The sequence below is a fragment of the Mirounga leonina genome, unplaced genomic scaffold, assembly GCF_011800145.1.
Source record: "Mirounga leonina isolate KUSES-001 unplaced genomic scaffold, KU_Mleo_1.0 Mir_104, whole genome shotgun sequence".
Taxonomy (NCBI): Eukaryota; Metazoa; Chordata; class Mammalia; order Carnivora; family Phocidae; genus Mirounga; species Mirounga leonina.
In genome coordinates this window covers 5,619,230-5,644,387 of record NW_023270231.1, presented here as the reverse complement: position 1 = coordinate 5,644,387, position 25,158 = coordinate 5,619,230, and the positions used below count along the sequence as shown (strand labels likewise).

General features: G+C 45.5%; 1 protein-coding gene across 1 annotated transcript in view; it reads right to left on the bottom strand.

The window, feature by feature from the left end:
- Positions 1-424: 424 nt before the first annotated feature.
- ADRA1B (adrenoceptor alpha 1B) overlaps positions 425-25,158 on the bottom strand; it is a 49,499-nt gene continuing 24,765 nt past the window's right edge. The window contains exon 2 of the mRNA XM_035013462.1: positions 425-1,531. Within this exon, the coding sequence (XP_034869353.1) occupies positions 918-1,531 (614 nt within the window). The 3' untranslated portion in view covers positions 425-917. The remainder of the gene's footprint in view (positions 1,532-25,158) is intronic.

The following is a 25,158-nucleotide window of genomic DNA, read 5'->3' as shown; positions in this document are numbered from 1 at the left end:
GTGTTTGGCCTTGGGGTGCAGGGAGGAGGTGAAAGGAACCAATCCATCTGAGTCCCATCCCCTCAAGTGACAGGCCCGCCTACTATCCTGGCCACAGAGCCCCAGCTAGGATTGGGGTCCCTAGGACCAGACCAGACATTGCCCAGCGTTGTCCACAGCAGAAGGATTAGATACTGCTAAGGGTCCAAAGCAGGCAGGCAGGATTTATGGGACCAATCCACCGGCTCACTTTCAGCCACAGGGTCAGATCTGTTTAGCCCTGGAGGGCAGTAACGGCAAGGGTGAAGGGGGGGCCAAGGGGCCCCAGCACAACTATTGGCCACAGGACCAGTGGGATGGACGGGGGACCAACCTGAAGGGAAAAAGGAGACTCCAGATCCTGCCCACCGCCCCGTTCACAAACTGCTCAAAGGCGCACAGGAGAAATGACCTTTAATGTCTGATTTGTTTCCAACCCCACCCAAGTGCCATCATTGAGTGAAGTACAAGGAGGGGCTTGAGAGGTACGAAGTCACGAGACAAACAACGCCCCCGCTGCCTCCCGGGCGCACACTCGCTCTCTCTGGCCCCGCGCGGGCGGCCCCACACACGCACACATGCAGACCACACGGACACCGCACAGACACACGCACGTGTACCCACGGTTAAATACATGTACAAGGGACTCGTTTGGCTATGTACAGAGAGAGAGAGAGAGGAAATCCCGGCCGGCGTCGGGTCCCCCAAGCTCTCAGCATGCTCGGCCCAGCTCTCCGCGCTGTACCTGGCACCCATGCCCCTGCCAGAAAAGCAGCTGCCCCTCTCCCCACCCCCCTCCCCCCCGGGCCCGCCCCCTCCCCGGGCCCGGGTCTCCCGGCGCCGACGTCCCCTACGCCCTCCCCCCCACGATGGTTTCCTCCCCACCTCTGGGGGGGACCCTAAAACTGCGCGGGCGCCAGCGGCATGTTGGTTTTGAAGCCCGGCTGCCCGTTGGCCACGTCGGCCGCGGCCTCGCAGGCGCCGTTGCTGGCGCCGCCGCCGTCCCCGGGGCTCTGGGGCTCCGCCAGGAGCTTGAAGGTGAAGAGCGGGCCCGCGGCGTGGCGGCCGCGGCGGCCGGGGGGCTCGGGCGCGGGCAGGCTCAGGAGCGCGCCGGGCGCCTTCCACTCGGGGAAGGCGCACAGCTCGACGGACGGCGGCGCGCCGCGGCCCAGGTAGCCCGGGCTCGGCGAGGCCGAGGGCAGGGTCCGCTGGCTGCCGCTCAGGCAGCTGCCGCTGTCGTCCAGCGAGTCCTTGCGCGACTGCGAGCGCTCCAGCGAGCCGCCGCGCGTCCACGGCCGGTAGGTGTAGGCGCAGCCGCCCAGGCGACGGCGACGGCGGCGGCGGCGGCGGCGGCGGCCGCGGCACTGGCACCCGAGGATGCGCACGAAGGCGCGCTTGAACTCCTTGCTGGAGCACGGGTAGATGATGGGGTTGAGGCAGCTGTTGAAGTAGCCCAGCCAGAACACCACCTTGAACACGGCGTCGGGGGGCTTCAGGGTGGAGAACAGGGAGCCTGCAGCGGGGAGGGGTGGGGGGGGCACAGGGGCAGAAAGACAGACAGCAGTTCGTGAGTAGTCGGGCGCTCTCCTCCGCGTGCTCCGCCTAAACGCCGCGAACGCGCGGCACCCCCGCCGCCACCTCCTCGGCCTGGAGTGCTCGCCTTTCCATCTCACAGGGAGCGAATCCGACATTCCTTTTTAGGGCCAACCTCGATGACTTCCGCTTCACCCCTAAAACCTTTCCTGGTCTAGCTAACCAGCACCTAAGCTCCCATTTCTCTCTCGATTTCCCGGGGCAGCGCTTACCACTTTCTCCCCCAGCGATAATCAGCATGACCTGCGTTCGCACAGCTCTTAGGTCGCAAGCATTGTGCTAGGCGCTTAGCTATATTATTTTGTCCTACAGAAAGGCCTTGGAGCAGACGCCGATTTATTTCCATAGTGAATATGAGAGGTATTAAAGACCTAAATGTGAAAGGTAAAACTTTAAAGGTAAAAGAAGACAACGTAAAGGACGATCTTTTTGATCTAGGGGGTGAAAGAAAGACGACTTAACACTTCAAAAAGATAAACTATGAGGCAAGGATGCGAGAAGATATTTTCAATGTTTAAGACAGTCAAAGGCATCGATGTTTAGAATATATAAGGAATTCCTGCAAATCAACAAGAAAAAGAGCATTCCCAGTAGAAATGTGGGCAAAGAAAATGAACGGGCAATTTACAAAACAGGAAACCTCAGGGCTAATGAACATAGACCAAGATGCTCAAAATATTAGGGAGTCAAATAAATTACAATGAAAACCACCAAGAGATACAACGTATCTGTTAGGCTGGCAAAAATCAGAAAGCTGGAGAGTGCTAGATGGAGGTAGGGTTGTGGCGACAGCGGGGAGCCTTCTGCATGGCTGGTGGGGGCACAGGCAGTGAAGCGGTACTGGAGACTCTGGCCCCACTTGGTCTCATTAATTATATATACAGACTTCTTGACCCCGCAGTTCTGCTCCAGGGCACAGATCTCAAAGAACTTTCGCACAGGTCCATAAGGGGACATGCATGAGTATATTCAGAGCCGTGCTGCTTATGGTGACAGAGAGTTGGCGAGAACCTAGGTGTCCCTCACTGGGAATTATAGAAAAGTAGAGTGGGGTAGATGCCTAGCACAGCCATTGTGTCGCACTTAGAGCCCTGGATGGCATGTGCATATAGCTCTATGGAAAGATCTTAAAAACATCATTCTTTATGAACAAATAGGAAACAGAATGGAGATTTACAACATAATACTATTTAAGTAACACGCCAAAAAACACACACATTTTGCAAAAAAACTTCAAATAATGTCAAACACAAAATAGTTGCCTAAGGGTGTAGGCAGAGGGAAATGGAAATAAAAGGAAATAAATCAATAAAATACAATGAGGTGCTATGATGGAGAAACATGATTAACTCACCCCTCAATTTCAGAGCTAAAAATATTTTATGGCAATATTAAATTAAAAACAATTTCCATTTTAAATGCAAGGCAACTAAGACTTGGAGAGAGTAAATGACTTGCCCCAGGTTGCACAGCATGTTGGTAGTATAGCTGGGATTTAAACTAAATTCTATTTGAATACAAAATATGTTTTTATTTATTTATTTTTATTTATTTATTTATTTTCTTTTAAAAGATTTTATTTATTTATTTGACAGAGAGAGACACAGTGAGAGAGAGAGCACAAGCAGGGGGAGAGGGAGAGGGAGAAGCAGGCTTCCCGCTGAGCAGGGAGCCCGATGCGGGGCTCGATCCCAGGACCCCGGGATCACGACCTGAGCCGAAGGCAGATGCTTAACAACTGAGCCACCCAGGCGCCCACAAAATATGTTTTTAAAATGCTATTTATAATACCCTTTGTGGAAAAATGAGAAAATACAAAAAAGCAAAAAGAAAAAAAAATATTTCGAAAGCACACACAACCCTGCAATGCAGAGAGATCACATTTGGTGCATATACCTTCAGATTTTTTTTCCTGTTGTATATATATCTTTAAATGTTTTGATAAGTGCAATTATACTTTATAGGACCTTCCTTCCTTCCTCTCTTCCTCTCTTCCTCCCTCCTTTCCCTCCCTTCCTTCTTTCCTTCCTTCCTTCCTTTTTTGTTACTTCAAACCATGTCCCTGGGCTCCTGGTGCAGGGTTAAGCCAGGCAAGGGTTTAAACTTAGAAAGAGGATTATCCAGGGATGCCTGGGTGACTCAGCTGATAAGTGTCCGACTCTTGATTTTGGCTCAGGTCATGATCTCAGGATCTTGAGATCAAGCCCCACGCTGGGCTCCATGCTCAGCGTGGAGTCTGCTTGAGAGTCTCTCTCTCTCCTTCTCCCTCTACTCCTGCCTCCTCTAAATAAACTCTTAAAAAAAAAAAAAAAAGGAAAGAGGGCTACCCATACATGAATGTAAGTGCTAATTATACAGGTACTGATTCTTTTTTTTTTTTTTAAGTTTCTTTAAGTAATCGCTACACCCAACGTGGGGCTCAAACTCACAACCCTGAGATCAAGAAGTGCATGCTGTACCGACTGAGCCAGCCAAGCAACCTGAATCAGTTGGGGAAATGTGGGAGTGGGCTAGATTCTTGGTTTGCTTTGGGGAGGCAGATGAGGGCGTGGTCTGATCTGTGGTCTCATCTGTGGTCTGATCGTGGTCTGATCTGTGACAAGGCCGGCCCCATTAGGTTTTCATCCCACCCTCCCAGATACTCCTTTGGATTAAGACACTGTATGGAAGGCTCCGGCTGAAGTGCACATTTGGCATGTGAACACTTAGTACCCATGACCAGATGAGTTGTCTCTGTCCATGGGGATGTTCTGGTTTCTGTCACTGAGTCTGAAGGGCATAGGCACTGGTCTTGACAGATTCAAAACTGGAGAATATATTTTGGGAGAAGCGGAGAGAAGGTGGAAAAGCTAGGAAACCTTGTGCATTACCCTGGAGGGTAAATGCTAATGGAGCGTGTACACACGCAGGCAAACCGCCCTAATGAGGACACGTAGGGTCCAGGGCTGGGGATGCATAGATAGTCATGCGGCAGTGAGGAGATCAAGAGTAGGACAGCTTGCTGAAAACAAACTCGTAACTTTGCTTGCCCACCCCATTGAATTTGACAGTAAAATATAAATGGCTTAATGGGGATGCATCCTTAGGGACTGGCTCTTTTAAAGGATACACTAACAACAATAATGCCAATGGCTGATATTCTTCAGAACCACTGTTTATATTGTGTGTGTGCTCTGTATAGCTCTTGTGCTAAACCTTCATACCATCAGCCCATTTAATTATCACAATAATCCTTTGATGCATGTACTATTGTCGGTCTCATTTTATGGATCGGGACACCAACATATGAGAGTAGTAGCTATTTCCATATTTATACATCTATCCGTTTGCTCATTCATTCATTCCATAAATACTGAGTTCCTGCTAAGTGCCAGGCATGAGGCCAAGCTGCAGGGATACAGAGATGACTTGGGGTGTGGCCTCCGCCCCCGGGCAGCCCACAGACCAGTGGGGAGGCAGATGTGTTAACAGGTCATTGCAACAGAATACCTGTGACATCATGATAGCGGCATAAATGTTACTCTGTGCTCCTACGCCCACGTGGCATTTCTTTCTGGTTCTTCTTCACCTCCGTCATACTGGAAACCCCTTATCAAGGATAAAGACGCGCTGGATCTTTGCCTTTATTTTCTTACAAAGTATTCTTCAAGGGCTATGGCTCTGAGAAGTATTCAGCCAAAAGTAAGGGGATGATGCTGACTTTTTTCATAGCATTTATTTATAGCCATATTGTGAGTTTGGGCTCCCTGAGCTACTAGTCCTTCTGAGACGGACATTTTCTGCATTCCATTCTTTGCCTACCTGTGTCACCCTTCTGCCGACTTAGGCAATGTGATCCCGTGGCTTGAATACAGGGTGTGGGATCACTCAGACCTAGTTTTGAGTCCCCTTTTTTGGTGTACTGGCTGTTGACTTTAGAAAAGTTAATTGGCCTCCATTTTCTCATCCATAAATTGGAGATAGTATCTGTTCCATAGGGTTATTTTGGACACAAGAAAATATCCATGTAAAATACTTGACACGGGGATAATAAATAATAAATAGTGGCCATTTTCTAAAAATACTTTATATCCTGGCCCAATCAGGAGTCTTCTCCAGGAACTCTGCTCTGATGAGCCCCTCCCAACTCACATTGACTTCTTCGTTCTGTATTCCACAGAAGGTACACAATCACATCTTATTCTGTTATTTTACTGTTTGCCTGTTAAAGTTGTAAAGCCATCCCAGGGCTGGCTGAGTCCTCGCTCACCACTCAGACTTTAAATTCCTTCTGGGCAAGGACTACCTCTTCATTTCTTTTCTTTCCCTCTCCAGATTTGTATATTTTTATTACAAAAATAACAGATGGAGAGGTGAATAGAGGGAGCACAGGATTTTTAGAGCAGGGAAACTACTCTATATGATGTTATAATGGCAGATACATGTCATTCTACATTTGTCCAAACCCATAGCATGTGTAACACCAAGAGTGAGCTCTAATGTAAACTATGGACTTTGGGTGACAATGATGTGTCGTGAGGTTCATCCATTGTAGCAAATGAACTACTCTGGTGGGGGCTGGTGTCAATGGCAGAGGCTGTGCATGTGTGGGGGCAGTGGGTGTGAGGGAAATCTCAGTACCTTCCTGTCAATTTGGGTGTGAATATAAAACTGCTCTAAAAAATAGTCTATTAAAGAACCTCACTTGGGGCGCCTTGCTAGCTCAGTCAGTAGAGCATACGATTCTTGATCTTAGAGTTGTAAGTTTGAGCCCCACACTGGGTGTAGAGATTACTTAAAAATGAAATCTTAAAAAAAATATATAGCAACCACCTCATTTACTTAAAATAAAGAGTGATACATACTGATTTTTAAAAAATTACATTACAAAAAAAACTCTATATAATATAAATTAAAAATTCTTCTCCATTCAGAGAGAGGACCAGAGTTCACAGTTTTATTTTTATCCTTTTAGATTTTTTTTTTTTTTAATGGGGTCATACACGTTCCTTTCCCCAAATTTCTTTCTTCACTTAGAATATGTATAAGACAGGGGTGTCTGGGTGGCCTAGTCGGTTAAGTGTCTGACTCTTGGTTTCAGCTCAGGTGGTGATCTCAGGGTTGTGAGATCCAGACCCATGTCAGGCTCTGAGTTCAGCACAGAGTCGGCTTGGGATTTTCTCTCCCTCTCCCTCTGCCCCTTCCTCCCATGCACTCACATACTCTCTCTCTCTAAAGTGAATAAATAAATCTGAAAAAAAATTTATTTATATTTAATTTAAATATATATATTATTTATATTTAATTTATGCACACGTATATGTATATAAAACATTTCCCCACATCAGAACATTACATCCTATGGTCTGGATATATACTAGTTTAACGTTCTCCAACCTTAATTCTTTTCTAATGATAGTCAAGTAGCGATTTCCAATTTTGGCTGTTACAAACTGTAGTAATGAAAAGCCTTACGCGTTTTGCTTTTTGCGTGTTTGAGTGTTTCTGTAGGATCTATCTACTCCTCCATGAGGAACCACTGAGTCAGTGGCACATTTAAGTGCTGACAGCTAGCCAAATCGCCTTCTGAGCTAGTTATACCAATTCACCTTCCCACTGGCTGTGTATGATTGTGATATTTTCTCTCCACATCTGCAACTCTGGCTTTGGTCAGTCTTTAATCCTCACTTGTCTGAAAGCTGAATAATGACTTTGCCCTCTTGTTCCCTTTGCATTCTGTTTTATTTTGTCCTCCTGCAGACCCCAGTATTACATGCCCACCCTGAGCAAACCCTCAGTGACCTCTGATAGGGAGTCTCTTTCCTTATTAGAATTGGACTCCTTAGGATAGAATCCAGGCTGTCTCACCAGCAGTCAAGTGACCTTGGGCAGGTTTTTACAGTGTCCCTAAGTCTCAGTTTTCTCATCAGTAAAATGGGGATAATAATGGTACAATGCCTCTGGGTTATTTTGAGAATTAAGAAGATAAAACATGTGGGGCACCTGGGTGGCTCAGATGGTTAAGCGTCTGCCTTCGGCTCAGGTCATGATCCCAGGGTCCTGGGATCTAGCCCAGCATCGGGCTCCCTGCTCAGCGGGAAGCCTGCTTCTCCCTCTCCCACTCCCCCTGCTTGTGTTCCCTCTCTCACTGTGTATCTCTCTGTCAAATAAATAAATAAAATCTTTAAAAAAAAAAAAAAGAAGATAAAACATGTAAAGTCCTTATTAGCACTCAGGGTACCAGGAGCCTGCCACCCAATCAACTTTGCATTAACGCTAATTAACCAAATAATTCTTTTTTTTTTTTTTAGATTTATTTATATATTTTTGTGAGGGAGAGAAAGAGAGAGCACGAGTGGGAGGGGCAGAGGGAGAGGGAGAGAGAATCTGACGGTCTCCACACTTAGAGCAGAGCTGGACTTGGGGCTCAATCTCATGAGCCTGAGATCATGACCTGAGCCAAAACCAAGAGTCAAATGCTTAACTGACTGCTCCACCCAAGCATCCCAACCAAATAGTTCTTATTCTTGTCAATCACCAATTGGGCTGGAAATCTAATTACAGGAAGTCTATAGGTGGGACCTATGTTTGATAACTCTATGTATCATTCTGAATGAGTTGCTTTCCCTTTCTGGGCCTCACTTTCCCTCCTTTAGTTGACTGGTTTGATCTGAGTTCTCTCCATGAAGCCAGAGATGGAAGCCCTGCCCGTCCTTGCTGGGACGTGCCCTCTTCTCTAGACCCACCACAGGGGGGCAGTGTGTGTCAAGGGCTAGACGAGCGGCCGCTCGGATTCCAAGCATATTTCTGCCCCTTCTCTCCGCCCCTCCCCCCAGGGTCTTGTTTGCTACACCGGGTGGTCCGGATGCAGCCAAGAAGCCGTAGCTAATTAGGGAAGGTGCTGAGCCTCTTTGGCGTAAAAGAGGATCAGTGACAGGGATCTTTTCTCCTGGGCACCCAAACAGACCTTTGGGGACCCAAAAAGCCGTGAAGAGAGGGAAGCAAGGAAATGCGGTTCCAGGAAGCCTGCTCTCTCTGCTTTAGGTCAGGGCTGTGTCAGCCTTTCTGACAAGGCCACCAGCTCGTAGTGCATGTCCTTGAGCCTAGCTCCACTTCTCTTGCTCATGAAATGCTGTGATGTTCCTTGCCCTGCATCTTAGAATCCTGGCTTGACAGGGCCAGGAAAACTTCCTTAACAGAAGCTCAGTGAGGGTGAGCGTCCTGCTCAAGGTCACTCAGCTGGTGACTAGCAGAGCGACTGCCAGAACATGTTCAAGCAAATTTGATTCAACAAACGTGCAGGTCAGTGGTTAGGGACCTGTTCAGACGTCTTAAGGTGGTAGATCTGGGTTCAAGTGCTGACTCTGGAGAAGCTACTTGAGCTCAGTGAGGCTCAGATTCCTGGAAAACGGGGACAGTGATAGTTCTTTTCTGTGTGGAGGAGATGCACTTGGGCTTGGTAAGTGCCAGGCATGTCAAAAGCACCCAATAGGGGCGGGCGCCTGGGTGGCTCAGTTGGTTAAGCGACTGCCTTCGGCTCAGGTCATGATCCTGGAGTCCCGGGATCGAGTCCCGTGTCAGGCTCCCTGCTCAGCAGGGGGTCTGCTTCCCCCTCTGCCCTCTTCCCTCTCGTGCTCTCTGTCTCTCAAATAAATAAAATCTTTAAAAAAAAAAAAAGCACCCAATAAGTACAACTATTCCCAGGCTTCAAACACAGCCACGACTATTACTGCAACACTGTTGCTAATGAAGTATTACTGCTGCAAAGATGAGGAATGTGGCAAAGAGCACAGGATCTCCTGTGCTGACTGGGTGGGGGACTCCCACCCTATGCTCTGTCCAACACAGACCCGAGGATGGGCACCCTATGGTTCTCAAACATGCTGAAATTGCATGCAGTGTTCACTCGTTTTTCTGGGAAAGAAACTCAAGTCTGGAGCTCCCTCAGCACCAGTTACTCAATGCTTTTCTTTAGATCAACTAATTTTTGGTGTCTAAACATTTTTTAGGAAGCTTTCCGTCACTATTTTTTAATTGGCACCACTTGTTATAAATAGAATGTCATAGTAGAGAAAAATAAGATGAAAAAAATGGTATTAGTATCTCTGGATTGCTCCAGACAGTGGTGGGCCTGAGGCCTGCTCTCTTTTTCAAAAAGGGAGATTAGCTGGGGTTGCGGGGTATTAACTACTTGCTAAACTAAGAGGAATTCCACTTTGAGGAACTCAAGGGATTGAGGGAAGAGTGAACAGGGAAACAGTTTCTCACGGGAGAACCCAGCCTGGAGCACGTGGTAGCTGCTGAATAAATATTTGCTCAATGACCGACTGATCTACTGAGTATGTGATTCAGTTTCTTGTGCCATCTCTAGCTGTCATTTCTTTCTTTCTTTCTTTCTTTTTTTTTTTTTTTAAGATTTTATTTATTTATTTGACAGAGAGACACAATGAGAGAGGGAACACAAGCAGGGGGGAGTGGGAGACGAAGAAGCAGGCTCCTGGCCGAGCAGGGAGCCCGATGCGGGGCTCGATCCCAGGACCCTGGGATCATGACCCGAGCCGAAGGCAGACGCTTAACGACTGAGCCACCCAGGTGCCCCTCTAGCTGTCATTTCAAGCTATCCTGCACACTAGCTCAAATCCCTAGTGAATTTGAGCAGACGTCTAGGAGCAGCCCGGGAAACGCTGTGGCTCCTACTGAGGCCTGTTAAGCAGATCCAGTGGGACAACATGTCACTGGAACACTTCTACCTGGGTGGGGAGTGTAGGAGGTGGAGCTGGGCGGGGGAGGGTACCTCTGAGAGTTTAGCAGATGGTGCAGTGAGCCCACCCATGCCACTTGGGCTTTGCCTGCCTGAGGGCAAGGGCGATTTAGAGGGATTGGAAGTGTAAGGCTCAAAAGCCAAGGCTGAGCGGGATCTACTTGGGGAGAAGTATTTCTTGGCTGGATGTGATCCCAGTGGGTCACCCTTAAAATGCCATTCAACAAATCAGAGCAGTGAACACAAGGTCTCAACCCTCTGTGAGCCTCCAGTCTTCAAAACCACAGGGTGCGTTTGTGGAGTAGTGGCTACCGTTTGACAAGCTCTTACTCTGTGCCGGTCACTGAGGAAATGCTTAATCTCCGGTGCTTTCCGCCTATGTTCCCAAGCAGCCCAGCATGGCTGTGCCCGGCGTAGCGCTAGGGGGCGCCATTCCACACGGTCGTCTACAGCACTTCTAGGTGACTGTGGCCAACCTGCATGCGCCCCCTGGAGGCCATGACCATTACACTCTGGGGAATGGAAGGTAAGTCGCTGGATGTCACAGAGCCAGTGGGTGATAGAGTTAGAATTTGAATGCAGGCCGCCTTTGACAGAAGCTGTCAATCACCACCAAGATAGTACATGGGGAGACAAACTATGCATGTGGATATGGATAAAGGACTGAAGGGTACACATGGAAGGAGACGTCTACAGTGTTTATGCTTGGGTGGTAGAATCATGGGTGAATTTCCCCTCTGTGTGCTTTTCGGTGTTTTCCAAAATTTTCTCCATAAACTTGAATTATTTTGTAATTGGGAAAAATCCAAAGAATATTATTTAAAAAATAAGAAGTAAACCAAAAGATACGGTGCTTATTGGGTCCTTGTGATGTGTCAGCCAACTTCCCTAGACTCTATTTCATTTAATTCCTACAATAGCCTGTGAGTAAAGTGGGATTATCCCTACTTTCCAGATGAAGAACTGGAGATACTGGTGTAGGTGGCACTTGTCCAAGGCCTTCATTAAACATTGGTTGGAGGAATGACCAACAGGTGGCCTTGGAGATGCCCCAGGACATGGGGACCTAAAGCATCCAGCAGGGGCTGGGTGGCTTGTAACATGCCCCCGGGCACTGACATTCTGAGACTCTAGGATTATAGATCTGATTTGACCTATTTCACAGAATCAGACAAGCTGATGACCTCAGGGGAGCCAGTGGGTGGTAAAACCATTTGTAAATTGAGTGGAACTCCTTTTCTTTTTTATTTTTTTTAAAGAGTTTATTTATTTCTTTGAGAGAGAGAATGAAAGAAAGAGAGCACAAGAGGGGGGAGGGTCAGAGGGAGAAGCAGACTCCCTGCCGAGCAGGGAGCCCGATGTGGGACTCGATCCCGGGACTCCAGGATCATGACCTAAGCCAAAGGCAGTCGCTTAACCAACTGAGCCACCCAGGTGCCCGAGTGGAACTCCTTTTCAACATGGCTCTTATGAGGAGCACTTAGCTACACCTACAGCCAAGCCAAGTCTCCCCAGCTGAAACAGTTTGGTGCAATAAAAACTCAAAAAATTTGAAATAGCTGCTAATCTTTCAGCACTAGTTTTATAAAGGAGGTTTCCTTGGATTTGGAAATTCCCTTTGAGGTTTTCCATTTTTATTTGCCACTTAACCCTGGAATGAGATCATAAAGTTGTCCAACAAATACAATAGCTTTGGGGCCAACAGACCCATGCTAAGTTTTAAAGCAAACGAGACAATAATAGTCACCAGAGCCACCATTTACAATGACCTAGGAACCGGTTATTAGGTACTATATTTTACACACATTTGCTCATGCAATCCTTCCAGGAGCATTGCTATTACTGTATCTCATTTTACAGATGAAGCAACTGAGGTTTAAGAGATTAACAAAGTCACATGTCTAGTAAGGATTAAAATCCAACTTTGAAGTCTGGGTTCTTACTCACTGTTTAATAATAAGAAAAAGAAGCTTCTATTCATATCCTTAAGCACCAGGCAATTTCTCCCTCAACTGGGAACAATCTTTCTCTTTGCTGAATTGTCAAAGCACTTTATCTGAACCCCCAAATATGGCATTTATCACTTTCTACCTTGAATTACAGTTGCTGAGGGTTATGCCTCATCTCTTCTGATTAGACTGTGAGCTTCTAGAAAAGAGAGTTCATGTCTGATTTTTCTCTTTCCCTAGGGCCTAGCACAGTGCCTGACACATGACAGGCACTCAGCCAACATGTGTTACAGGAATGATAATAGTAATACAAATAATAAAACTGAAATATGTTAGCCCCTAGCTACTCAAAGTGAGGTTCATGGATAAACAGCCTCCATATCACCTGGGTGCATGTTAGAAATGCAGAACCTCAGTGATCCAATGAATCAGGATCTGCTTTTTTAACCAGGTCCCGAGGTGAAAAGCATTGCTTTAGCTCATGTTACAATTTTCCTTTTAAAATTGTTTTCCTGGGTATCTTGGGATTCATGGATGAGCAGCGGCTGGGCTGAAAGCCACCTCACCATGAGGTTGACACTCTTGGCCCAAACCCTCTAGCGTCTCCTATAGTTTATAGGATAAAGTTCAAACTGCTGAGCCTGGAATTTAAGGCCTTCTCAACTTGGCTGCAATGGACCGAATCTTCACAACATGAGTTGACTTTTCTGGCTCCTTTCCCTTTATTCACACTGTCCACTGGTCTGAGATGCCTTCCGCTCTCCCCTCCTCCTCTCCATCCTTTCCAGGCCTGGCTCAGATTCCTCCTACACACAACCACAGCCCACCCTACGTGGCTTCCTCGGAAGTATAAAAGCATGAGGAGGGAATGAACAGTCCATGAAGACCTGCTAAGATCCAGGTGACCTGCACACCTTACCTAATTTCACCCTCCCAACAGGTAGGAGGAGAGAATTCTCATTTCTCAATGACAGATGTGGAAATCAAGTCTCCAAGGGAATGGAATTCACCCAAGGTCACACAGCCATAAATGGCAGAGCTGGGATTCAGACCCAAATCTGCCTGGTCCAAGTCTGGGCATTGCCTCTGAACTCTTAGAACACCTCTGGGGTGGGGGAAGTCTAGAATTGTTTACTTGTTATTTGTCATGGTGTCTTACATATATTTTATCTGGCCATTAAGATGCCAGGGTCTAGAAACCAAGAGTTTTATGTCACTCTACTCCAGTGGTTCTTAACCTGCCAATGCTGGTTATGCAGATAACTTAGCACCATCTAATTTGAGGGGCTCACAGACCCACTGAATCCCATCCATGGGTACCCAGGAGGTGCACCATCACCAGATTAAGAGTCTTTTCTATTTGCTGCACAGATTCCTATCATAACAATTGTTGGACTTAGCTGAGAGTCCATCTCCCTTATTTACAAGATCCTCAAGGCCAGGGTCTATCTTACTCATCTTGGTTTCTCTAGCACGTAACACTGAGCTTGCCTTATAGTGAATGTGTAAAAACATTTGTTGAGCATATAACCTCTTCTTCATGTGCCTACGCCAGTTTCAGATTCATAGGAGGTGCTGAATAAATGGTTGTGGAGTGATTCTCTTGCTTATACCTTGCTTTCTTCCTTTTCTTTCTTTCTTTAAGTGGTAACCACGTGCCAACACCCAGTTCAGTTCCCATCTCCTTCCTGGAACCTTTCCCGACTGCTCTAGGCCTCTTCTTTATTTCTCATCAGAACAGAGTCTGCAGCACATAGATTAATATGGGCCGCCATTCTTAAGGGATGTGCCCCTTGTCTGCTCAGGCAGCGTCAAAGCTCCTTGAAGAGGGGGTCTGTGCCCTATACTGGGCATGCAATCAGTGCCATCAATTACCCACTGATTGACTGATTGGCACACTTCATCTTCCAGGAGGGAAGCTACCTCCTGGTGTAGGCCCAGAGTTAAGAGGAGATGGGATGGAGTGGTTTCCACAGCACTTAAGGGCCCATCTTTGATACCAAACTGAGTGTGTTCCATGCTTTGACCTCACTGGAAATACAATTTCTCTGAAGATCGCTTTTAGAAACTGAGTATTAGTGGGACCTATGTGAAGGAAGCTACAAAACTTTATAAAGGGGCATAAAAAGGAGACATGTATAAATGGAGAGACATAGCTTGCTTTAGTACAGGAAGTCTCTATTCAGGAGAACTTCAGTTCTCCCCAGGTTAACCAGTAAATTCAAGACAACCTCATTAAAATGCCAACAGGATGGTTTGTTTTTTTGGGGGGGGGCACTAAATGATCCAAATATATAGAAGAATATGGAATATGGAAGAATAACCATGAAAAAAATAGAAGAATATATATATTGAATATATATAGAATGAATAAATATATATAGAATGAATGAATATATATAGAGTGAATATATATATAGAAGAATATGGAAGATGGAAGAATAACTATAAAAAAATAGAAGAATATATATATATTGAATATATATAGAATGAATGAATATATATAGAATGAATGAATATATATAGATTGAATATATATAGAAGAATATGGAAGATGGAAGAATAACTATAAAAAATAGAAGACTATATATATTGAATATATATAGAATGAATGAATATATATAGAGTGAATATATATAGAAGAATATGGAAGATGGAAGAATAACCATGAAAAAAAATAGCCAGTTCAATTGAAATAAATAAAGAATGGTGGTATTGGGAAGATGGGTAAACCCACTCCTACAGATATTAAAACCTACCATAAAATCACAGTAATTAAAAAAATACCAGGGGTGCCTGGGTGGCTCAGTTGGTTAAATGTCTGCCTTTGGCTCAGGTCATGATCCCTGGGTCCTAGAATTGTGATCAATTGAGCCCGCTATTGGGCTCCCTGATTAGTGAGAGGAGTCCGTTTCTCCCTCCGCCTCTGCCCTTCCCCCCTGCCCGTGCCCACTCTCTCTTTCTCTCTCTCAAATAAATAAATAAAATCTTTACAAAAAAAAAATACCAGAGCAGGAAGTGCAAGAAAAGGCAGATAGATCAATGAAATTATATACTTTAGAAAGAGAGCCAACTATCCATGAGAATGTATATGCCATTTCAATGTTTATGGGAAAGAAGAGATGATTCTCTAGGCAGTGTTGGGACACCAGGCTGGCTAGTTAGAAACAAATAAAACCAGATCCCTACTTTATTTCTTAATCAAAATAAACCCAGATGCAGCCAAGATTTTAAGTATAAGAATTATTAAAATATTAGATGATGTAAGTGAATATTTTTATTATTTTGAAATAGGAAAGGACTTTTTAAGCATGACAGAAGTTCAGGATCTGTAAAGAAAAGCATTGATGAGTTTGCCTAGACATTTCGATAAGGTTACAAACTTTGAAAACAAAGTTAAAGGAAGAATTGAGAGAAATATTTGTAATTCAAACAGTAGTAAAAGGAGTAATATTTCCAAGACACAAAGCTCTCTTTCAAATCAATCTCAGAAAAAATAACTCAGTAGAAAACAAAGCAAATCATTATGGATAAGCAAATAACAAAAATTAGTACAACAGACAGCCAGTGAATTAGTGAAAATGTAGTAAAATTCCTTTACAAAATAAATAAGGTTAAATTAAACAACAGCAAAATATTTCAGGTCTATTAGTTTGGAATATATTAAAATATTGCTTATGCTCAATTTGGCAAAGGTGTGTGAAACAGACCTTTTTGTATATTCTGGGTAAGAGTGTAGATTTTGGGTGGAAAATTGACATTATCTAAAAAAACTAAAATGAGCATAGCTTTTGATCTAAGTACTCTATGTCCAGGAATTTATCTTACAGAAGAACTCTTAAAAGAGAGAGATAAAAGTACAAGGAACTGCAGTAACGTCCCCTCCAAATAGGAAATTACCTAAATTTCTAACAATAGGGGATTTTGAAATGAGCCATGTATTATCACACAACGAAAAATCACACATTATTAAAATGGTGAGCTAAGTCTACAAGGAATGATATCCATGACAGAATTAATTAGAAAGAAGCAAGTTTCAGGAAACAATGCCTTCTATGATCTGTTTTTATAAAGAAACTCTGTGTGTGTGTGAGTGTGTGTGTGAGTGTGTGTGTGTGTGTGCACAGCGTGTTCACAGAAAAAGCAATCTGGGTGAATATATACCAAATTGTTGGGATGGGTTTATGAGAAGACTTTCACTTTGTATTTAGGATTATTTTTGCAGTGAAGGAACATTGCTTTTGTCATGAAAGAGAGAGAGCAAGAGAAGAGTTGAGAGGGAAGGGGGAGGGAGAGGGAAGGGGGAGGGAAAGGGAAGGGGGAGGGAAAGGGAGGAGGAGGGAGAGAGAAAGGTTGAGCATGTAGGGGAAGAAAAGGGCCAAAGTACCATGAGTAGCTGGCAGATCGTCACCTTTCTGGGCTCCCCTTTCTTCACGTAATGCAATGAGGGCGCTACCAGGCCCCTTCCTTCTCAGTTTCTAAGCTGTGTGTTCCCTTGGTTTTAGAGGTGGAATGAAAATGAGGGGAAAAGGTACAGACATAACACCTGCAGCCAGTGTCTCCGAGCCCAGAACAAACCGGCCTCGCATACTCGCTCCTTCCTTCCGAGGCACACGTGAGCCTGCCGCTGGGCGGAGAGGCTCCGTGTGTTTGGATGAAAGGCTCCATGAGAGAACAGGGACAATTACTGGCCTTGGGGAATCAGATGGTGAAATGGTGAGATTGGGCCACTTAGGCCATTAGGCTCCATGCGAGGCTTTTCATCCCTTCCCTCAGCAGCTGTCTGCCGACTTCCCTGCTCTCCTCTCTCTGACTCATCCCTCTGTTCTGTCCTTTGGCTGGTGATAATCAAAACTGCTCCCTATTTCCAAACTGGTTTGCAGGCTCAGGTTGGGCCTGGGACCCACGGACAGCACATCGTCTCTTTTCCACTTGCCTGGTCTGGGCTGGGACCCGCTCTTCGGGGGGGGGGGGGGGGGGGGGCTGCAGCCCTCAGAGCTTCTCAATCACGGAGTGAGTGATGATGCTACTCTGCTGTCTCCAGGCTGTCCTGTCTTTTCACCAGAGCCCTTTCCTGCCTTTGTGCATCTCGAGAGCTAGGCACATTGCTGGCCTCGTGAATACTGTATAATAAAATGATTAGTCTTTGCTGCTGAGTGCATGCCACTCTCCAGATTTTTGCAAAGCAGGACTTTATCTTACTTCTCAATCTAGGTTCACAGGCACGCCACAAAAATGACCCTGAAATTTCAGCCCTTTCTCAGAGCGCAAAGGCTCCTCGCTGCTAGGAAACTTTCCAGGTAGAAGTGCCTGAAGGACAGAGAGCTGGCTGGGTTTGCTGAGGCCACGTGAGAATGTTTTCTGGGAATTTCCGTGAAGACAGGACTGCGTGGGTTCAATATTTATGGCCTGTGCTGTTTATATATGTGTAGCCCAGATGTCAGCTGGGAGCCTTCCTGCCCCTTGAAAGCGAGGTGGGATTATCTTGAGTGTCCCTTTTCCTTAACCATGTCAAGTCCAAAATCCTCCCTTCAAAGTCTCTGGATTCCTAGTGTGGGGTAGGGGGACTAACTTCATTCCCGCCTCTCCTGCTTCTTGGGCTCCATTTCCCTTGACAGCCTGCTCTGCTTATCCCACCTTGAGGCTATGATCCCACAAGAGGAACATCACCCGCACCAACCATTTGAGGCACTACTTAATGCTGGGCTCCCTGCTCCCCTCCTTGCCCCTCCCGTGTTAGCTCCTCTTTTCCCAGATTGCTGCAAGAGTTCCAAATTCTTTGCTTTTTCTTTTCTTTCGTTAAGGTGAGCATTTCTCTTCTCTCTTCCAGTTGTTTTGACATCGGCTTTGTGGAGGGCAGCGGGGAGGGGACAGTTGGGGACAGTGATTGAGGGAGATGGGTTTCAATTTCCACTTTCAGCTCTAATTAAGATATTTCCCAAAGACAGGTCCTTTCTTCACAGAAAATCTAGATTTTCAGAGAACACAATTTTCTCCATCTCTTCCCATGTAAATAAATGCTCCATTCCGTTTGATGGAGATTTGTAGATCACTGCCCCTGCTTTGCTGCATTTCATAGCAAGTCTTTACTGAGCACTTCCTAGGTGCCTGGAACTGGCCGAGAATTTAATCCAGGAGATTAACATTGACTGGGAAAGCAAGGAGATTTCAAGGATGATTTTATTCAGTGCCCCCCCAAGCCACGAGGTGCCCATTTTATGGATGAAAGACTATGGCTTAGAGTGATTTAGGAAATTGCTCAAGATTACAGAGTGGTGGAGACGGAATTCAATTCCAGGCCTGACACCAGAGCAACTGATGTTTCTGCTATCTCAGTGCTGATTCCCACAGACCGGAGACTCGTTATTTCCCCGGAACATTCTGTGTGAGGGTGCTGGAAGAAACCCCAGAGGCGCTGGTTACGCGGAGGCATGGAGAGACGTGTGTGAGTGATGGTTCGGGAAGGAGGTGTTATTTGACTTTGCCACTTTCAGAGAACTTTCCTGCAAAAAACAATTCCATCCTCACACGTTTTGAGGAGCCAGGAACTAGAAGGGCAAGGAGTACTCTTTGTGGGAGGGGTGCGGTGGGGTTGCAATGGCAATGAAGCAAGTGTGTTTTAGAGAGCTTGTAACTTAAGGGTACTTTCGTCCTTGAGAGGAGGGCCAATTTCCTACACAGTGTCCTGATTACAGGGAAGGTGGAGAATGCATGCTGACTCTCACGATAGTTAGAAATGGACTCAATACTTATGACGGTTCCAAAGAAAAGACAGAAGATGGTGGTGATCCGAATTTAGCCACAACAATGACAACGGCAGGTTGCACCTACTGAGATCTTATAGGTGGCAAGCGCTGTATCTAACCCCTCATGTGCATTATTTCATTCAGTACCCAAAACAATTCAATGTGGGTGGTACAGCTACTGTCCCCATTTTACAGATGTTGAAACTGAGGCTTGGAAGAGAAGTAATTTGCTCAGAGTCACAGGGCTATGAGATAGTAGAGTTCTGTTGCAACCCACGAGTTCTTGCTGTCCCCTCATCTGCTGTTTTGACTGTGTGAGGCAGGCCACCAAGAAACCGAGGACTAAAAGAACATTTTAAAAAGTGGAGCAGAGGGGCGCCTGGGTGGCTCAGTTGGTTAAGCGACTGCCTTCGGCTCAGGTCATGATCCTGGAGTCCCTGAATCGAGTCCCGCATCGGGCTCCCTGCTCGGCGGGGAGCCTGCTTCTCCCTCTGACCCTCCCCCCTCTCACGTGCTCTCTCATTCTCTCTCTCTCAAATAAATAAATAAAATCTTTAAAAAAAAAAAAAGTGGAGCAGATTCCGCAGGGGAGTGTGGGGTGCTGGGGGAAACAGAAGAGCCATGTTTGGGTGTGAATAGACTAGTTTTCAGATGACTCATCTTCCCTGCCAAATCCAGGAGGAACTGTAATTATTTAGAATTGAAAAGTCATCCTTCTGCCATATCCTGCCTTATAAAAAGTAAGTAAGTCCCAGGGGCCCAAGAAGGTGGGGAGAGAAGGGGATGTTTAAATCACAGATTCTTCCATCATTGGCAGAGGGGCAAGGCCAAGAGCAAAGGCGAGAGACGAGGGCGAAGTTTTCATAGGTTGGAGAAAAATAGATACAGCTCAAAAGATGGAATGAAGCCGGAAAAGGCAGAACAGTCCCTTTTTCCATCATGACTCCGCCCCATAGTTCTGACAAGGATGTGGTGGTCTTGTGCAAAATGGGACCCCAGAGCTGGCCATGGCTGGGCGGCAAAGTTGGGCAGGTCAGGTTCTAGGTTGAGAAGCTGCCTGCATTCTCTATGTGGATCTCACAGTGCTTTGGCACGGCAACCTGTCCATCCAGATGGAGCTAAATTATCCACGGGGTCACCCAAAAGGGCAATTCACTTACGGGTGCTAATTCCTTCGTCCACCTCCTTCCCTCCAGGCTGCGACCGGATTTTCCCTCCCAATTCTGAAGATGTCACCGAACCTCAAGAGGACCATTATGAAAAATGGCCACGTTACTTCCAGAAGCATGTGCTCAGGCCAAGGAGGGCTCCCGGAAAAGCCTGCCTGGCCAAGTGGCATTCCTAGCAGATGGACAGGCGAGGCCCTGGCCTTCATGTCCCTTCCCCTCCTGTCCTCATCCATTGCTTGCGACAGGAGCCCTTGGGGAGGGTCTGTGGAGGTTTGACTGATCTGGGATGAGGCTTTCCAAACCATAAAGGAGCAGGATGTGGGGGGCGATCATGAAACACGGCAGCCTGGGAGGAAGGCTTTTTGGCAGCAGGATCCCGCACTTGCTCTTTGGACGCTGCCAAAGTGCCTGGTGGAGGCGGGCCGGGGCTGGCCCACCCATCTGCTCTGAGCTCTTGTTGCTTTGCTGGAGGACAGCATGACCTCAGGAGAAAGTCTTGACCTGGGTACCTGCTTCTGCCCCAATGTGGCAAATTGTCATGCCTGGGCATCTTACTGCAGCCTCTTCTGATCTGGGTCTGTATGCTGCAGGATTGTTTAAAAGAACCATCTGGTCAACCAGCATTTGACTGGGTCTGTTCGTCCTGTGTGTTAGCTTTTAGTTTCAATGTTGTTGATGTATCAATCCTCTAGTAAGCACAGCAATTCTTAATGGTGTCCGTGAATCCCTGTAAAATAAGTGGTTATCTGATGGGCACATGTGCATTTTCTGTGTAGCTGCTTCATAAATTCTGTCAGATTCTCAGAGGGTTCCATGTACCAAAAAAAGGATAAGAACCATTGATCTAAAGAAAATCAATGTCTCAGTCAGGAACTGGGTTGCATGCATGCTCTAAAGAGCACAGATCAACTATAGGGAGTCTAGGCTTCATTTCTCTAATGAAGAGTAAAAGTTAATAGTGCCCTGTGTTGGTGACCAGGCAAATGGATGGGCATTTAGACTCTGATGGTGGGAGTATTAACTGGGATATGCCTGTTGGAGGGCAATTGGGTAACATGATGCAGAGACCTTACAATATTATATATTTAGTTACTCTGAAATTACAATTCTAGAAATTGATCTTAAAGGGCGCTGGCTCCAGAGTCATTTTCTATGTCACTGTGGGCAAGTTACTTAAGCTCTCTGGACCTCAGTTTCCTCATCTGTAAAATGGAGGTAATGTTATTTATCCATCTAGATAGTAATACCTGTAAAACACTTAGTACAATGCCTGAGACACAATAAATGTCAGTGATTATTATTTAGATACTAGGATCTGATTGTCACATTATTTATCGTAACTGGAAATTAGAAACAACCACAAATATCCAACGTAAGTGTCTGGTTTCATGATCCATACAACTCAACTAGTAAAGATTAAATTAGTGAGTATCATTGAAAAAATGTTCATACTATATCAGAAGACAAAGCAGGTTACAAAATAGTATGTATTATACCCATAGAAAAGTGGCTGAAAAAGTATGCATTAAATATTTCCATGATTATGTTGGAAGGGTGGCTTTGTGAGAGCTTCTTTGGGTGGCTTTTATTGTCTTCTTTTTGTTTTTTTATGTCTTTTAAATTTTCTATAATGAGCATTATAACTTCTTGCAATAAAGACAAAACTAACCTCAATAAAAATAACTTTTTTTTTTAAAGATTTTATTTATTTGAGAGAGAGAGAGAGAACAAATGGTAGGGAGGGGCCAAGCGAGAGAGAGAGAGAGAGAGAGAGAGAGAGAGAAGCAGACTCCCTGCTGAGTAGGAAGTCTGATGCACGCTCAATCCCAGGACCTGGAGATCATGACCTGAGCCAAGGCAGACGCTTAACCAACTGAGCCACCCAGGTGCCCCTAAAAGTAACTTCTTAAAAAAAGGATGACTAATCCGAGTTGAGAAACTGTGACTTTGAGTAGTCATTCCTGTGAGGGTTCCTTTCTTCAGGTCTGAGATGAAAGTTGTACCTCCTTTCTTTCTTGAGAGAGGGGCAACTCAAATGACAGGGGGAGGATGAGTGTGCTTTGTGAAGGGTGACACCTGGCGCTCCGAATCAGAGAAGCTCTCACAAAACAATCTGCCTTGTCATGCAGGACCCCTAGGCCCAGCTCTGGACTTTGAAAACCTGCCTCCCGCTCTGGGCTAAAGTCCTGTATGATTTACTCTGGGTAACTTGGTATGGATTGAGGATGAAAGGTACAGTGACTTTCAGCTACGAAAATTAGTCTGCAGTCAGGATCCCAAGTTTAATCTCTGTGAAACCGATGGGCAAGTGTGGCCATGCTTACTAATTAGGCAACCGCAATGTAAATTGATCAAATCAATTCCCTTCGTGACGCAAAGCCTAAGAACCCAGGGACAGCTTGAGCTCGGAAGAGCTTCCAGAAAGCCAGAGAACATGAATCGCTTTCCCAGAGATGTTAACATGGTTAATCTAGATTGCTTTGTTAATTGTCGGCTCCCTTTTCAATAATGGATGATATGGTGACGCACTGTGGCTCCCATGTCCCTCGTGTGGCCAGGCTCTGGGTTGGGCGATGTAAATCGCGCTCATTCATTTCTTTCCTGGATTTACAGCAAGCATTAAACTTGATCAGGCTTAAAGAGCCCTTGCTTTCTGGAAAGAAGCAAAGTAATAGCCAGTGTTCCCATTTCATTTACGAATAGCTTCACTGTTAATTTGAAAGTCAATGTATTAAAAAGGAATGTAAAAAGGAAACCATCAGAAGAAATGAGGCTTATTGCAGCAACCAAGTGTTGAGACCAGCATTTTCAATTTATTTGGTACAGATCAAAGGAAGAAAAGCAGGAGAGAAGCTGCTGTGGTGGAATGAAATGAGTGTGGAATACAGGAACAGACAGAAAAGCTCAGCTCTTGTCACTTTTCAGCCCCTACAACTTGGGCCAATTATTTTACTTTCCCGAGCCTCGGTTTTCTTATTTATACAATGGAGACAATGATGCCATCTTCAAAGTGTTGGGCACGTTAAATAAGATAACATATCGAAGCGCCGCACTCGGTGCCAGGGACGTAATGAGTGCTCAGTAAATATTAGTTTTCTGTCGTGTCTTGTCCCCTGAACGAAGCCCTGAAATCCCGTCTTCATTCTATAGGACAAACTCATGTATGCTGGGCCTGCTGTCTATGCTACTGGACTTCCAGACTGTTCTTTTTGACAAGGCAACTGGCAGTCTTTCCAGAATTCGAACCATGTGATTCTTAAGAGGGCCCTTAACAGAACGTGAGACTGGGAATTCGTGTCAAATTTGAAAAAAGCATATTCGGTATTATACTCTAATATTTTATGTGAAACCCTGTTGTGTTCATAATACACAACACAAAATATAAAGCGCGAATCTTGGCTGGTGGTATATGAATCTCTAATTGCAGAGGGCATGCGACTTTCGGTTTAGATAAAGGGGGTCATGGGTTAAGCAAGACTGAGAAAATTGTCATTCTAGCAAAACACACTTGGAACGCCAGCCAGTGACTGGAAAGGAGCATGTGGGGGGCCCCCAGGTGGGGGTGTGCATAATCTTTTCTTTCTTGTTCTGGGTGCTGCTTACAGGGATGTGGTCACTTTGTGAAAGCAGATAGGATGTTACCCTTATGACTGGTGCACTTTTCTGTATGTCACACTTCGCTAAAAAATTTAAAGAAAAGTAAGTGACACACCCTTGGCACACATTCAGTATGAGATGGGGCAAGGCCTAAAGATGTCTCAAGTCAACCTATCGAGGAAGGTGGGAAATTCTCTGTAAACCCTAGATGACACTTGTTCTTAGATGGTCTAAGTTCTTTCTTTCTTTCTTTCTTTCTCTTTCTTTCTTTCTTTCTTTCTTTTCTTTCTTTCTTTCTTTCTTCATTTCTTTTTCTTTCTTTCTCTTTTGTTTTTTTTTTTAAAGATTTATTTATTTATTTGAGAGAGAGTGAGAGAGAGAGAGCGCGTGAGCACCAGGGGAGGGGCAGAAGGAGAGGGAAAGAGAGAATCCTGAAGCCAACTCCCTGCTGAGTGTGGAGCCTGATTAGGGGCTTGATCCCAGGACCCTGAAATCATGACCTGAGCCAAAATCAAGAGTCGGCTGCTTAATTGATTGAGCCACCCCCGTGCCCCGGTCTAGATTTTTATATGTAAGAACATAGCACAATCCCACGCAGCTTTCATCTCTCTCCTGGACCATTCCTACGGCCTCCCAGTGGCCTCCCTCTGGAACCTCTACAACCCATTCTCTCTTTATCCACAGAAGTCTTTAAAAAACATAAACCTGATTATATTACTTCCCTTTCCAAAATCCTCCAGTGACTTTCTATTGCATGTAGTGAAAACACTGAGCTCTTCTTTTTTTTTTTTTTTTAAGATTTTATTTATTTATTTGAGAGTAAGAGAGCACGAACAGGGGGGAGGAGCAGCGGGAGAGGGAGAGCTTGCGTGGCTCAGTTGGTTAAGCGACTGCCTTCTGCTCAGGTCATGATCCTGGAGTCCCAGGATTGAGTCCCGCGTCGGGCTCCCTGCTCAGCGGGAGTCTGCTTCTGCCTCTGACCCTCCCCCCTCTCATGTGCTTTCTCTCTCATTCTCTCTCTCTCAAATAAATAAATAAGTAAATAAATAAATAATCTTAAGAAAGAAAAAAGACAAGGCAGATGGAATCTGTATCTAGAAGAATGAGCAGCATGCAGGACCCTGCCTATGGTCAGATACTAGAGAAATAAAAACACAGGAGCACAACACTCAGGCCAGGAGACAGCGGCTGGTGAGAAAGCAGATTGCCAGGGCTCTCCACTGGGACAAATGGGGCATCCCAAGTAAACTGGTATCTTTCGAAGTATTTTGTAAAAACAAACAAACATCAAACAAACAAACAAAAACCCACCAAAAACCTGTTCAAAAGGTTCAGAGGGAACAGGA